The sequence below is a fragment of the Miscanthus floridulus genome, chromosome 16 (assembly GCF_019320115.1).
Source record: "Miscanthus floridulus cultivar M001 chromosome 16, ASM1932011v1, whole genome shotgun sequence".
Taxonomy (NCBI): domain Eukaryota; kingdom Viridiplantae; phylum Streptophyta; class Magnoliopsida; order Poales; family Poaceae; genus Miscanthus; species Miscanthus floridulus.
This window is the reverse complement of record NC_089595.1, coordinates 30,579,670-30,596,483: the sequence shown is the minus strand read 5'-3', so window position 1 is coordinate 30,596,483 and position 16,814 is coordinate 30,579,670. Positions and strand designations below refer to the sequence as shown.

At 42.6% G+C, this 16,814-nt stretch overlaps 1 protein-coding gene across 1 annotated transcript; it reads left to right on the top strand.

Moving 5' to 3' along the window:
* LOC136511456 (disease resistance protein PIK6-NP-like) lies at positions 1-3,305 on the top strand. Its single transcript, XM_066505521.1, has 2 exons — positions 1-957; positions 3,276-3,305. The coding sequence occupies exons 1-2, from the start codon at positions 140-142 to the stop codon at positions 3,280-3,282; spliced, it is 825 nt and encodes a 274-aa protein (XP_066361618.1). The 5' UTR covers positions 1-139; the 3' UTR covers positions 3,283-3,305.
* Positions 3,306-16,814: the final 13,509 nt, after the last annotated feature.

Genomic DNA, 16,814 nt, shown 5'->3' with positions numbered 1-16,814 from the left:
TCCATGGCTGGAGCAAGCAAGGAATAAGGCCGGCCTGCGGAGACTGTCCAGAGCTACTCCCTGCATCCTATCCAGTATCCACGCAACCACGCCAACTGAACCGAACAAAAGCTTAGAGCTTGTTCTACTGCTAGCGGCCATGCCGGATTTCCTGGTGAGCGCAGCGACGGGGGCCTTGGGTCCCGTCCTGGACAAGTTTGCTGCTTTGCTCAGCGATGAGTACAAGCGTTTCAAAGGCGTGCACGGTGAGGTGAAGTTCCTCATTCGGGAACTGGAAGCTATGCACACGTTCCTTCTGAAGAAGTCGGAAGGGGAGGATCCTGATGTGCAAGACAAGGCGTGGATGAAGGAGGTGCGAGAGCTCTCCTATGACATCGAGGACAGCCTCGACGAGTTCAGAATCCGTATCCATGAGGAGTCAACCAAACCAGATGGCTTCATCGACAAATGCAAGAACCTACTGGCCAAGACCAAGGCCCGCCGTCAAATCGCCAAGGCGATTCAAGACCTGAAAGTCCAAGTGAAGGAGGTGAGTGAAAGAAATGCGAGATACAAGATGTGTGAGACTGTCATGAACACAAGCAAAGTGACCGTAGATCCGAGAGCTCTTGCCATATTTGAGGATGTTTCAAGGCTTGTGGGTATCGATAAAGCAAAACAAGAGTTAATTTCATTTCTCACGAAGGATGATGGTGGTATTTCATCACAGCAACCGAAGATAGTCTCTATTGTGGGAATTGGAGGAATTGGAAAGACAACTCTTGCAAACAGAATGTATGAAGAGTTGAAGAATCAGTTCCAGTGCCGTGCTTTCTTGTCGGTGTCACGGAATCCTGATATGGTTAAGATTTTGAGAACCATTCTCAGCGAGGTGACAGGTCGACCTTATCATATGACAGAAGCAGGGAGCATACAGCAGCTGATCATGGAAATCAATGAATTCCTTCGGACAAAAAGGTACACACGGGTGTATACTTTCAGCATGCCACATCCATTCGGTTCAGAAACCTATTTTAATTTCCTTCTAGTAAAGCTTTGGGCATCATTCTTTTTTCTGCAAGAAATTGGCTGCTCTCATACCGTTGAAGGAAGCGGATGGTTAGAGAGATAGTTAAATTATCATAAATGCTTTTTCTTTGTCTGATAGGCTTGAAAATGTGCATAGTACACATACAAAGTATTAGTCACTTGATAAGGAGAAAATCCCTTAGATTATAACTAAGAGCATTTATAAGGCGCAACTTGACTTTTCACTTGTAATAAGTTAGTTCGACTAAGTATTTCTCTCCCAATATATTGCTAAAAATTGGAAAACAAGTTACCAGTTTCCTGTAATGTAAATATAATAGTACAGTTTCCGCTTATAGGCTGCCTAATTGTGGGGCCAAATGTACCAAAGTTTTGATCCACAAATAGCAGTGCATATATACTATAGTTTTGTTTTGCCTAAGTACGTTCTAAAGGTTCTTTAGTGAGTTGTCATTACAAATCTATAATACAAGAAACTATTGTCAAATAGGAACATAGGTTGCAAAACTTTGCCACCTCCTTGTGTTAGAATAGATACACTAGAATATCTTAGAGTTTATGTAGATAAATTTTATGTAGGTTTTAATTTCTAAGTGTTGGAGCTTTAGTTTTACAAATCCTAGTTTCGATGTATCCACTTGGCATGTGTTTGACATCGAGCCCGGAGCTCTGAGGCACATGTCGGGGGCGGAACATGCATGCTTGAGGGCGGCGTAGTGTCGGCAGTGGTGCTTCGGGGGTGCGACATCGGGGTCGGGCGTCGGGGGCGGAGCGGCTGTGCTCGACAATGGACTGGGCGGTGCTTGGGCAGCATCGGGGCTCGGAGCTCTAGGGCATGGTGTTGGGCTCGGAGCTCAGGGGCAAAGCTGTGGGGTGTGGTGTCAGGGTGGTGATTAGGGGGCCAAGCTTGTGGGCATGGTGGAGCACCGGTAGGCGGAGCTTTGGCCGGCGGAGGTTCGGGGTGCAGTAAAGCTCCGGCGGGTGGAGCTCTGGGGCGTGGTGGATCTCCGACGGCGGTGAGCAGAGCAAGCTAGTAGGAGACAAGAGAAGCTGGTAAAGAAGGGAAGCGAAGAGGATGATGTGTGGGACACTGTCCTAGACCCACATCCATTTGATAGAATCGTTACAGGATCGCTAGCCATAGATCTACCATACCTACTGACATTTGATGAAGTGTAAAACCCTAGAACATGTACTAGTACAGGATTAACAGATAGAGTGAGAGAGAGATAGGGGTTGAGGAGGAGCAAGCCATTGGCCGCCTTCGTGGAAGACGAACTGGCCATGGGGTTTGCTTGACGGTGGCATGGTGAAGACCGACGGTGAGGGCGCTGTCGCTGTGACGGCGGTGCAGAGGCGGCGGTGTCCGGTGGCGGTCTTTCCGTCGCTGGCAGCACCCCCTCTTAGATCGATTAGGGTTTAGGGACTGTAGGTGGGGCGTCTGTTGGCTCAGGTGAACCTCATGCGTTGTGCCCTGGCCCCCACCTCCCTTTTTATGGCGCTGTGCGATGGGGGCCCACCAACCATGGAACAGTTGGGCGCCCACGCCCCCGATTAGGGCGCGGATCCAAGGGCCCAATTGGCCGTTGGGCTTGATCTCACCTTATGACTTAAACTCAACTTACTTACTTTATCTTGTTCCCATTCCATCACAGATCAATGCATAGAGCGTGTCTCATCATCACGGTCAGTTGCCATTAGATTAAACAACTACAATGCACCTCTCTGTTTTGAAACAGATTCTCAACTAGGCCCTTATTGTCTAGGAATCATAGGCTTTCATTTAAACCCATGCCGGCTAAGTGTTCTCTGAACACGCTGGGTGGTAAGCCTTTTGTAAGCAGATCCGTGAGCATCTTTTCTGTTCTTATATGCTCAAGACTAATTATATGATCCCGGACTTTATCTTTCACAACATAATACTTTATGTCAATGTGTTTGGCATCACCACTTGACTTATTGTTGTGAGCATAACATACTGCTGGATTATTATCGCAGTATAACTTGAGTGGTTTATGTATGTCGTCTACCACTTTCAACCCGGGCATGAATTTCTTCAGCCAATTCACCTGCCCTGTGGCCTCATAACATGCTACAAACTCGGCATACATTGTGGACGATATAGTGACGGTTTGCTTTGTGCTTTACCACGATATAGCTCCTCCTACGTGAGTGAATATATATCCTGACATGGATTTTCTGTCATCTCCCGCATAATCAGAATCTGTATACCCCTCTATGTGTAGGGAATGAGATCTTTTATACGTTAGCATGAGACCCTTCATACTTTGGAGGTAACACAAAACTTTCTTTACTAATTTCTAGTGTTCTATTCCTGGATTACTCTGATATCTGCCAAGTAACCCTGTAACAAATGCTAAGTCAGGGCAAGTATACACTTGAGCATACTGTAAACTTTCGACAGCTGAACTATATGGAACCGCTTTCATTTGATCAATCTCATATTGGTTCCTGAGACATTGAAATTCCTCATATATGTCGCCCTTGACAATGGGAGCAGGTGAAGACTTACAATTTTGCATACTGTATTTCTTTAGAACTTTTTCTAAGTATGCCTTTTGTGATAATCCTAAAACCCTCTTTACTCTATCTCGGTGAATCTCTATTCCTAGAACGAATGAAGCTTCACCGAGATCCTTCATATCAAACTTCAAGGACAAGAACTTCTTTGTTTCTAGTAGTAGATTAACATCACTGCTAGCGAGTAAGATATCATCCATATACAAGACTAGGAAAATGTATTTCCCATTCTTGAACTTTGCATAAACGCAATTGTCCTCTACATTTTCTTGAAACCTAAACTTTTTTATTGTACTATCAAACTTCAAATACCACTGTCTTGAATCTTATTTTAATCCGTAAATGGATTTCTTCAGGCGGCATTCCATACGTTCTTTTCCTTCCACAACAAAACCTTTCGGTTGTGCCATGCAAACATTTTCCTCTAGATCCCTGTTTAGGAACACCGTCTTTACATCCATCTGATGTAATTCTAATTTGTAATGTGCTACAAGCACCATTATGATTCTAAAAGAATCCTTACATGAGACTAGAGAAAATGTCTCATTATAATCTATACCTTCTCTTTGCGTGAAGCCTTTCGCCATAAGTCGCGCTTTGAATCTTTCTATATTCCCTTTGGAGTCATGTTTGATTTTGTAGACCCATTTACAACCTACTATCTTGGCACCTTTAGGAATTGTTTCTAAGTTCCAAACACCATTGGTTTTCATTGATTTCATTTCATCTTCCATGGCTTCAAGCCACTTGGATGAGTGGGTGCTTCTCATGACTTCTTCAAATGAGGTGGGATCACCCTCCATTTGAAATTCCTCACATTCATAAACTTTGTAGTCATTAGGAATGGCCAATCTCCTGACTCTTTGAGACCTTCTGGGGGCCTCGTTAGATGATGCTTGTTCTATATGAGGCTGTTGTTGCTCTCCCTCATGTGTGACAACAGGTTCTTGGGGATCCTGAAGGATAGGTTCATCATGTTCATTCATTGTTGCTAAAGGAGAACTAACAACTGGTGTTGTTACTATAGTGTCTTACATTGTTGGTACAACAACAACAGGTAGCGTGAAGAATGGCTCCTAAACCATAGGAGTGGGCACGTATACCTGCTTCTCTTCAAAACTAATTTCTCGTGCTACCATGCTCCCCTAGATCATATCATCCTCTAAGAAGACAACATGTCTTGTTTCTACAAACTTCGTTTGTCTGTCAGGACAATAGAAGTGATAACCTTTTGACTTTTCTGATAGCCAATGAAATGACAACTGACCATCTTGGAGTCTAGCTTCCCTATGTTTGGGTTAAAAACTTGTCTCAGTTGGACAACCCCACACACGTAAATAGTTAAGTGAGGGTTCCTTTACTGTCCACAACTGAAAGCTCTAGTTTGGTTTTGGTTAATTGATGAAACCCTAAGTGCTAACCTAGTTTATCAAAGTGATTATGAGATAGGTAGCACTACTCCAAGTGATGAAGCAATGACGAAGATCATGACAATGGTGACGGCATGGTGATGATCAAATGCTTGAACTTGGAAAAGAAGAAAGAGAAAAACAAAAGGCTCAAGGCAAAGGTATAAAATGTAGGAGCCATTTTGTTTTAGTGATCAAGGCACTTAGTGAGTGTGATCACATTTAGGATAGATAGCCGTACTATTAAGAGGAGTGAAACTCGTATCGAAATGCGGTTATCAAAGTGCCACTAGATGCTCTAACTCATTGCATATACATTTAGGATCTAGTGGAGTGCTAACACCCTTGAAAACATTTGTGAAAATATGCTAACACATGTGCACAAGGTGATATACTTGGTGGTTGGCACATTGGAGCAAAGGTGAAGAAGTTAGAAGTAAAAACGAGTTGGTCGCGAAGACGCTGGCGTCGATCAACTGACCGGACGCTGGGTCTGAAAGCATCGGACGCTGGCAGCGTGCGTCCGGTCGAACTGGTCGGTCGGCACAGTACCTAGGGTATTGCACCGGACGCTGGTCTGGGTTCGGTCAAGGTGGACTAGACGCGTCCGGTCAAAGAAATATGCCTCGAGGAGCTTACTGGAAATGACTGGACGCTGGGGCTTCAGCATCCGGTCAGTTTTGCCGGTGCGTCCGATTAGTTTCGTAGCCGTTGGAATCTAATGAATAGCGTTTGAAGCAAGAGACGCGTGGCGTCCATCGGGCGACCAGACGCTGAGTCCAGGGTCCGGTCAGTATGACCGGAGCGTCCGGTCAGAGCGCGTTTTTGCCCAGTGAAGGGGTATAACGGCTCTATTTGTTTGGGGGTCTATTTATAGCCCCATGGCCGGCTCAAGGGATAACTCTTGCACATTTTCATTGACATAACAACCTTGTGAGCTTAGCCAAAGCCCTCCCACTCATCTCTATCATTGATCCATCATCATTGTGAGATTGAGAGAGAATCCAAGTGCATTGCTTGAGTGATTGCATCTAGAGGCACTTGGTATTCGTGTTGCGCTGCAGATTTCGCTTGTTACTCTTGGTGGTTGCCACCACCTAGACGGTTGGAGCAGCGGTGAAGGATCGGCATGAGTTGGTGATTGTTTGTGGCCGCCTTCGGTGATTGTGAGGGGAGTTGTACCTTCCCCGGCGGAGTGTCGAAAGGTAACTCTAGTAAATTGCTCGTGTCATTGAGTTACCTCACTTGTGGATCGGTTCTTGCGGTGTCCTATCGTGTGGACGAGGTTTGTGAAACACCTCTTAGCCGCCGAACCACCAAGTGTTGGTCGACACAACGGGGACTAGCGTGTTGGCAAGCACGTGAACCTCGGGAGAAAAATCGATTATCTCTTGTCATTTGCATTCTCCCGGTGATTGGCTTGATCTTCATCTAGTGATTGGCTCATCCCCTACAAGGCGGTATAATCACCATACTCACCCATTTATATTCTTGCAAACTAGTTGATACAAACTCTTTAGCGTAATTAGAATTGAGAGCTTGCTTTATTATTTACATTCATCTAGTTGAGCTCTTAGTGAGTAGTTACATAGCAAGTTTGGGTGCCTAAGTAATCATTGCAACTAGAATTGTTGGATAGGTGGCTTGCAACCCTTGTAGAGCTAGAGCAAGTTTGCATTACGCTATTTGTCATACTAATCAAATTGCTCTAGTTGATTTGTAGATTTTTAAATAGGCTATTCACCCCCCTCTAGCCATATTAGGACCTTTCAACAACTCATACGGTGTTTTGGGCATCACTTTCTTGGCACTCGATTAAGTATATAAATGGCGGTTTTTAATGCCTCCATCCATAAACTTATCGATAGGGTAGAGTAACTTATCATGCTTCTCACCATATCCATTAAGGTACGGTTGCGTCTTTCAGCTACTCTATTTTGCTGAGGCTCGTCCGGTGTAGAATACTAGGCTACTATGCCATTTTCCTCTAAGAACCTTGCAAAGGGTCTAGAAACTTGGCCATATGGGGTGTGTCGACCGTAGTACTCTCCCCCACGGTCGGATCTTACTACCTTAATCTTTAAATTGTGTTGATTTTCTACTTTAGCCTTAAATATCTTAAATTTATCCAATGCTTTCGATCTTTCTTTAATTGGATAAATATAGTCAAAACGAGAATAGTCATATGTGAATGTTATAAATGAATTATAACCATCCACACTCTTCACAGGAAAAGGATCACAAATATCTGTGTGAACTATTTCTAAAATTCCTACGCTTCGTTTGACATCTTTCTTTATTTTCTTAATGTACTTTCCTTTTATGCAATCTATGTATTGTTCTAAATCTGAAAATTCTAAAGGCGAAAGAATTGATTTCTTAATCAATCGCTCTATCCCCCCCCTCGAAATATGGCCTAAACAACAGTGCCATAATTTTGATGATGTATCATGAACTCTCTTCCGCTTATTACTTGCATTCATAGACGAGGAGACATTCTCATGCTCAGTACTCACATCATTCACATTCTCAGAAAGTGATAATAAATAAAGCTTGTCTTGTCGGAAGGTGGGACCAACACACTTATTATTAATCACAATCTGACATTTGCCATTACCAAAATGGCAATCATATCCATCATCATCTAAATATGAAACACTTATTAAGTTTCTTCGCAAAGAGGGTACATACAGAACATCTGAAAGCTTAAGTACAAAACCATCAACTAATTCTAGAGAGAGATCTCCGATGGCTTCAACTTCAGCTTCAACTCCATTTGCTACTTTAATTCTTCTTTCTCCTCTTTGCAGGGTCCTCCTCGTACAAAATCCCTGTATTGAATTTGTAACATGAACAGTTACACCTGAATCAATCCACTAAGTAGATTTTGCATAACTTAAATACAAGGATTCATCTATGAATGTAATGAAACCCTCACCTCTTTAGAAGACTCTTCAGGAAGTCTGAACAGTCCCTCTGGTAGTGTCCATGCTTCTTGCACTATTTACACTGATCCTTCTCAATTTGAGCATTGTTGTTCTTCGAATGGTGGTCATTCTGAGGGGCTTTCTCTTGAGGTTTGGCATTCTTATTGAAGTTCTTCTTGTTGTTGTCCTTCACAAGGATAGTAGAGTCACCCTGTAAGGATTTCAGCCTCTCCTCTTCTTGAACACACATTGCGATGAGTTTCTCTATATCCCACTTATCGGACTGCATATTGTAATTAACAACAAAAGTTTTATATTCCTTTAGCAATGAAGCAAAAAAACAAATGAATCAGGAACTCATCCTTGAGCCCCAAATCCATTGGATTCAGCTTTGAAGCCGTGTCGCTCATCTTCAGTATGTGCTCTTTGATACCGCCACCAGTATACTTCTCATTGAACAATTTCTTAATCGAAGTACTGGCATAAGCCTTTGAAGAGCCAGTGAACTGACTCTTCACCTTAAGATACTCAGTGACGGTATCACAATCTGGGATAGACCCTCTTATTGCATATGAAATTGTGGACTTAGTCATCATCAAACACTTGCAGTTTGAAATGTCCCATTTCTTACGTTCGAGATCATACTTCATCCGCACTTCTGCATGATCTCATTGCCGAGCAGTGAAATCAGCATCAGTCTCATTATCTTCCCTCATCGGGTCCACTGGCTCAGTCGGACACGGGAGGTAAGCGCTAGGTCATTTTTAGACACCGCAATTGCTAGTTCATACTTCTCTCGCCATACCCTGTAGTTGCCCCCTTCAAGAGGCGGTATGTGCGAGATAAAAGCCATTGTGTTGAGTCCTGAAAAACACTTAAAGAGATAGTGAGAAAAATATGACATAATAATTGCATGCCTTAATTTAACATTGGTCAAAATTAAAACATACAACATTCTTATACACTAATTCTATATCACCGTTGGACATAAATAGAATTAATGCATGGAAAACTTATGAATAAACATTATAATATTGCTATTATCAACGTTGGTCAGAAAAATAACAATATTATAATTTACTGACTAAAAATGACTACTCTTCAAATTAAATTCTCCCGTTGGTTTGAATTTAATTAGAAGATAATAAACTTTTACATTGCAGCGGAAACATGAAAAAATTATTTATCTACTTTTCAGAAGCGTTTTACTGTACTAATCTACTCTCTGAATGGATCTCGCTTTATTCTTCTCGGATCTTGTCCGATTGGAGTTTAAGGTTAGGGTTAGGTCGGGTACTGTTCTTCTTCCTCGAGCTATCTATGCGGGTTAGGGTTAGGATTTGAGTGCATTTTCAAAATCGAGACCTTTCTTACTCATTTTCTTCACGCGATTTGGGTTTAGAGTTCAATGAACCCTCTGCTTAGATTCAAATTGGATCTCTCACCTCCTTTTAATTGCTGCTTACTCGGTTTTCTACTCCGATAAACTAGATCTACGCCTAGTTAGGTGATTAATACCATTGATAGAATCATTACAGGATCACTAGCCATAGATCTAGCATACCTACTGATATTTGATGAAGTGTAAACCCTAGAATATGTACTAGTATAGGATTAATAGCTAGAGTGAGAGAGAGATAGAGGTTGAGGAGGTGCAAACCATCGATCGCTTTCGTGGAAGACAAAGTGGCCATGGAGTTTGCTTGACGATGGCGTGGTGAAGACCGACGGTGAGGGCGCTGTCGCTGTGATGGCGGTGCAAAGGCGGCGGTGTCCGGTGGCGGTCTTCCCGTCGCTAGCAGCACTCCCCTCTTAGATCGGTTAGGGTTTAGGGACTGTAGGTGGGGCATCTGGCGGCTTAGGTGAACCTCATGCGTTGTGCCTCGGCCCCCACCTCTCTTTTTATGGCGCTGTGCGACGGAACCCACCAACCATGGAACGGTTGGGCGCCCCGATCAGGGCGTGGATCCAAGGGCCCAATTAACCGTTGAGCCAATTTGTGGAAATCATCTAACACCATTTGCCTTCAAACCAAATAGAAATGGGTTGAACCCAACCCCCCAAAAGGTTGGAACCAGCCCATTCCACTTGGTTCTCAAATCAAACACACGTTTAGTACATCACAATCTTACATCGTGTCTTTGCTGTAGAAATCCTAAATCATGCCTCTCCTCCTAATATCCATTTCTGAGTGTGTGAAAAGTAAATGACATAGCTACAAATGGTGCTTACAATGCTTACACTTCATTAGAGTATAAGGTTATTATTTTAAAGAATAGAGTTTCATACATTCTGGATGTATCCAGAAGGGAAAGCAGAGACAGGTTGGCCAAACTTACGACCGATCAGGTTAGCCACCTCAAGGCCATGGTCGAAGGAGAGGTCATGGAGATCCATGGACGGCTAGTTGGTGAAGAGCAGCCCACGAGCTCCAGAAAGTGGTCCGCCTTCAGGGAGCCATTGCGGGAGACTCCCCACGAACAGGCCACCGGAGAAGGGAGGTGGAGAACACTCGAAAGGTTGCAGGGCCGGTTCCGCAAAACTTCAAACAGCTTGCGAGCGTCGCAGAAGCTGCCTTCCTCCAGCACCGATTTCGGCTGGACTCCGGCGAGAAGGGGCGAGCTCCCTTGGAGCTCTAGCGAGAGCTGGACACCATGTCCAGGATGGACTGGAGGCGCATGTTGAGGGCCGCCGGGGTCCGGCAAGCTGGCAGAGCAAGCCCCGAGGAGGCCAGCGGCAAGAGCGGAGGTGGGTGCCCGGGCCAGGAGGGCCACCGACGAGGAGCAGAGCAGAGCTCAGCTCAGGGTCTGCCATGGCGTCACGGTCGGGGGATGCGCGACCGGCACGGGAAGGGACGACGACGCGGACACTGGTACAGCACTTGCCTCGCTTCCCGGTTGAACCTAGTTGGTTGGAATCCTCACCCGTAGGAAGTTCCAATCACCGTCCTTCCTTGATAAAGTCATTGAGGGTAGGTATTGAAACAGGGCCTCGTTTAGTTGTCAAATTTTGGATGTGCAAAGTTGAAAAATACTGTAGCATCACTGTAGTATTCGTTTGTATTTGGTAATAATTGTCCAACTGTTGACTAATTAGGCTTAAAATATTCGTCTCGCAAAGTACAACCAAACTGTGCAATTAGTTTTTAATTTCGTCCACTTTTAGTATTTCATGCATGTACCGCAAGTTTGATGTGACGGGGAATCTTCTTTTTGTATAGTGCCAAAGTTGGAAGTTTAGGAGGAACTAAACAAGGCCCAGATCGAATTCACTTGTAATTGGATTTGAATTTGAATACGGATATAATTTTTTTCAAAAACAAATACAAAATGGATGTCTCATATTCGGATATTCACTCAAGTCAACTCAACTCAAAGTACATATTATCAAATTCAACATACATGCAAAGAATTTTACTACACGAAACAAAACCGAAGTACACTTCTATTAATCTCCAATATTCGAAGGGAACTAAATTATTATGGATAATATTTAATAAAATGATAGACCAAGTGAAGAAATTCAAAAAAGAATGGTAGGCAACAAGTAGCTATTTTGCTAATTACAAAATTACTACACAAGTAGAGATCAAAGTATGTAGGTATATAATATAGAAAAGGATTGCTCATAAAAAATGTAGTTGTCAACAAATATTTAATAATTAAATACATAAATTAATTATTTATATAATATTTATTCTAAAATTATAAATAATATAAATTATACAAAACAATTCACATAAGTAAATAAATAAATTAGGTTTAAACTAAGTTAGAACAATACTAAAATTAATTTAATATTTATGTATCATTAATAACATTAAATTATTATTAAAAATTATTTATAATATACTATTAGATATTCAATATATCATTAGTGGTATTAAAATTAAATAATTAGCCACTAGTTATGGAGAGAAGTTTTTTAAATAAATTCATTATACCTTGTTCTTCGCGGAGCCAGCAGACGGTGACACGTAGGAGGTGGTGGGAAAAAAGGATCATGTGCGCGCTTGGTTTGAAGCAGTGGCAAAGACAGGTTGGAGGACCCTAGTGCGCCAGTTTGCATTGGCATAGTAGCGACGTATTTGACATTCGGTACAACTAGCGTCCAGATGTTCGGCCGGACACGGGTGTCCAGACGAAGGGTGGTCCACCACAATTAGGGAGTGTTTTGTTCCACCACTTAAACTTTAGTTGATGTTCCATAAAATATTTGGACACATATATGAAGTATTAAATATAGACTAATTACGAAGCTAAATACATAAATTGAGATTAATTTACGAGATGAATTTTTTAAGTCTAATTAGTCCATGATTTAACAATGTGGCGCTACCGTAACATGTGCTAATGACGTATTAATTAGGCTTAATAAATTCGTCTAGTGGATTATTGATGGATTCTGTAATTTATTTTTTTATTAGTATCCGAACACCCATATGATATCTAATATGACACCTCTTAAACTTTAGTCGTGCATCTAAACACCCTCTTATTAACCTCCGGTAAATATGCCATACACGAATACACTTTTCCAGCCTCCTCGCGCATCCCAATGCCCGGATGGCTATCAGTCTATTCGGTTGGCTGGTTCGTATCGTTGCTGGTTCGTGAAGATGTACTGCTGGCTGATTTGTGTGAGAAAAAAATACTGTTCCAACTAAAAATTTACGATCATTTACAATAAGCCACAGCCAAACAAACAGGCTCTATGGCGCTGCTATGCTCATTGGAGCGTAGGCGAATCTACTCATCCGGGTAACGTCATCGAGCCGAACCTTAAAGAAACCGTCATCGAGCCTACTCATCGTGACCCTATGCATGACAAGAGAGCCACCCCTGACACAACCCGATGCATGACCAGAGACCCCCGCCGCGCCCCAACATCGGTCTCGCCATTGCAATATCGAGCCTCTTCGCTAGTTGGTTTCAGCCAGCCTAAATCAGCCAGTCAACAGTATTTTTCTCTCATAATAAATCAGCACCAACCAGTCTAAATCAGTTTAGAAACCAACCAGTGAACAGGCTGATTCTTCGATCATTTCTAATCATCGTAACATATACAACATTTAGATCTACTTTTACAATATCTAAATAAAACACTTGCAACATACGTCTTAAACAACCGAAACATTTATAACATACACTTACAATATATATGTATAGTCATTGCAACATATACAACATTTATATAACCATTGCAACATATGTAACGTCTAAATTTATGCAACTTTGCTTCTTTCTACAAACATTCCAAATCAACCAGTACAACCTGATTGCTTCTTTTTGCAAACATTCCAAATCAACCAGTACAACATGGAGGAATACTAATCCAAACATCAGAAAGATAAACAACCAGCTACGGAAAATCTTGATTTTTTTTGCAACATCGCAAATCATCCGGTGCAACATTAAAAAAAATCAATATAAATGCCATACACCACCTGTTGCAACATTGATAAGTTGCTGGGAAGCAGGCAAGTAGGCGGGGGAGGGCGGGGTCATCGAGGAGTGGTGCCCCTAGCGTCGAGCTTGTGGCAGCGTAGGAATCATGGAGGTCGCCAGTGCCAAGGTAGTTGAAGATAAAGGCAAGGAGCCCCTCGAGGAGCATTATGGTTTGACATTTGTTAGGTATAGATTTGACCATTAGTTTTTGGTTGATCTCACTAAAATCTAGAGATATTATGAAATAATTATGAAAGCATTTTTTTATGAAAATAAATTATAGATAAGAGTATATAAGGTTTTATTGGTATAAATGTCTCGATTGATTGGGACATGTGAGGGACGTCCCTAATACGATGCAAATAACGACGGAAAAGCACCTCCAAGAGTGCCAATAAATAGCCCTATAAATATGGTTGTTAGTGCTTGCAAATATGTATTTTGGTCGAAAAAGAACAGTAGCTCCAATAACGCTGAAATTTGATGTCCAAAGCTAGTGAGTAGTGACGCCATCTTGTGAGAGCTCCTCGGCCAGCTCTAGCTACCTCCAGGCTCCAGCCACCACCCGCCCGACGACCTCCACCCACTTCCAGCTGGCAGGGAGCGCAATAATGAGGCAGCTTGTGATGTGTTTCGGGCGATCGGAATTTAGGTTGATGATTCAGGGCACCATTGACAGGGGCGAATAGCCGAATACAACCATGAAGGTCACTGGGTCTAGGGTCGTCACATTATTGATGAGCTGTAATGAACAATAATTCTCCACTAGTTTTGCTGGAGTTCATCGAGTCAACTAGGCCAGATGGCTTTATCGACAAATGCAAGGACCTACCGGCGAAGACCAAGGCGTTGGATTGCCAAGGCGATTCATCATCTGAAAGTTCAAGTCAGGGAGGTGTGAGTGAAAGGAATGCAAGATAGAAGGTCTGTGATATTTTTTTTATTGTTGTTTTTTTGCAATCGCAAGATCTGCGAGACTGTCACATGAACACAAGCAACGTGACTGTAGATCCGAGATCTCTTGCCGTATTTGAGAATGCTTCAAGGCTCATGGGTATGGATTGACAAAAGCAAGACGTAATTTCATTCCTGAAGGAGGATGGGGGTATTTTATCACAGCAGAAGATTGGGGGATGAATCCGTGGAAAATGATGCAGACTATCAGCTATAATGTTGTACAACATTATAATTAATGTGCTTGTCTGGAATTAGTATATATGTGCTGTTAGCATGTGCGTGCCATTACACCTCATCTGACTATTTTCAGATTTAATGTTTCCACACGTCCATTTGCTCGCATGGAGACCAGAGATGCACATGCACAAAGTACAAAAAAATTAGCCACGCACATGCACGAAGTAAGAAATTAGCCAAGCAAATTAATGTGCTTGTCTGGGTAACATCCAATCTCAGAACTGGCATCAAGTAGAAGCGGATACAGCTCGTCCCTGTTCGCTTGAACTTATCAGCTGTACCGTTTCAGCGCAATAATAGTATTTTTCTCTCACAACAAATCAGCATCAGCATCAGCCGTTTTTTCAGCGAGCCAAATAGAGCCATGGCCTCTGCTTCACTTTTTTTTTGAGAGTAACAGGGGTGCCGCAGCCCGGGCTGAAAAAGATTAAATTAAAAACAAGATCGAGAGAGTACAAGTACAAAGCTTCAAGAAACAAAAAAAGATAAAAAGAAAAATAAGAGAGAAAGTAAAATTACAGAAGAGTTTGAATCCATAGTTCAAACAGTGATGAGTTAGCTTTCTTTGCTCCGTGTGCCAGCAGAGACAATTCTCGTGAGGAAATTTCCTTACAGCTATGCAAGCTAGCAGGAATATTGTTGAAGATTAATCCATTTCTTGTTTTCCAAATTGCCCAGCACATAAGAATTATTGCATTCATGAAGGGAGAGCCAAGCTGGTCTTCTAAAGATTTAGAAACATCTTCAGATGAGCAGTTTGCAGATATTACAATGTTGATGAGGCTCCAGTAGCTCCTTGCAAAAGTTCAATTCATGAACAGGTGTTCCAGAGTTTCTTCTTAACTAGTTTGGCATAGGACACAATTGTAGCAATCAAGGTGCATATTCCTTTTCTCAGGATATTTCTCGTCCTTAGCCTATCAGTGAGCAGAAGCCAAAAGAACACATTGTGCTTAGGTTGACATAAGGATTGCCATAACCATTTATATCCCTCATGCACTTGTGTTTGACCAAAGAGGGCAGCGTAGATCCTTGAAGAAGAAAAGTTAAGCCCCACTGATATGTCCAGGTGTTATTTCCTTCAGAGAGAGCCATTTCATTGAACATTGCAGAGAAATCCTGAAATTGACTGAAGGCCTCATACGAGAGAGACAAATGGAAAAGGTTGATCAGGAACTCTTAGGAAATTCCTTTATCTTAGGCTCTATTCGACTGGTCTATAAGCCGCTTGTGCTGATTTGTACGACTGATTTGTTAGGAGAAAAAAAATATTGTACTATGGCTGATAAGCCGGCTTATAATGGTAGCCGAACAGAGCCTTATCAACAGAAATCCTCTTTTATTTTCTTTATTTTTTTCAGCAAACGAGTGAAGCTGTAGGAACTAAGATTTCATGGTTTCAGCAGCCCAACAGTCCTCCCGCAGAAGACAACTTCAACCATTATGAATTTGACTGGCAAATTTATTGTAAGTTTCCTGGAGCTTTAGATTTTGCCTCCACCCTAATGACCCTTTTTTAATGTGAGTCGGCTAAGCCGACTAGGCAGGATGAAGTGGCTTAGCCGACCATGTGAATCAACTAAGCCGACTCTGCCAGAGCAGGCGCCGCCTCCTTCCTTTTTTGCTCGATCCTTTTGTTGTTTGTCGTGCCAAATATTTTCCAACACCTCTGGGATGTCAAGAATTATTGATGTCACCCATATTCCACGGGTTGGGACACTTTTGAGTGTCAACACGCACATACAAACACGTCATAACTACAAAATAACATAGTTGTAAATAGGCATGAAAAAAAGAGGAACAACACCTGCATATCGGCCCAGACAAAACCAATCACATGATTATAACTACTCAAAATCTGGACAGTAACTAATGTAAAATAGAGCTGTAACTCAACAAAGCAAGAGCAGCACGAGACCGGAAGCGATACGCCCCAAAAAACAAAACGCGCACGTACGCAGAATCGCAACAACGGACGCGCGCGGCCCAAATAGCAAAAAAAGCCTAGATTGGGCCGGGCGGATGGGTGCGCGCGGGAGGGTGGCCCACAAAAAACAGCATGTGCGCACAGGACACAGGCGCTGTTAAAGATGGCAACGGAAAAAAAAAATCCGCGTACCCATGTGCACCCGACCCGGTGGGCGCAGATACGGACACGGCTGCAGGCATAGAGTTGTGCCCAACGAACAAAGATAAATGGGTAAAAAAAAAACATATCCGTATCCACAGACCCGCGAAACCCACGCTAACATATGGGGCCACGCTAG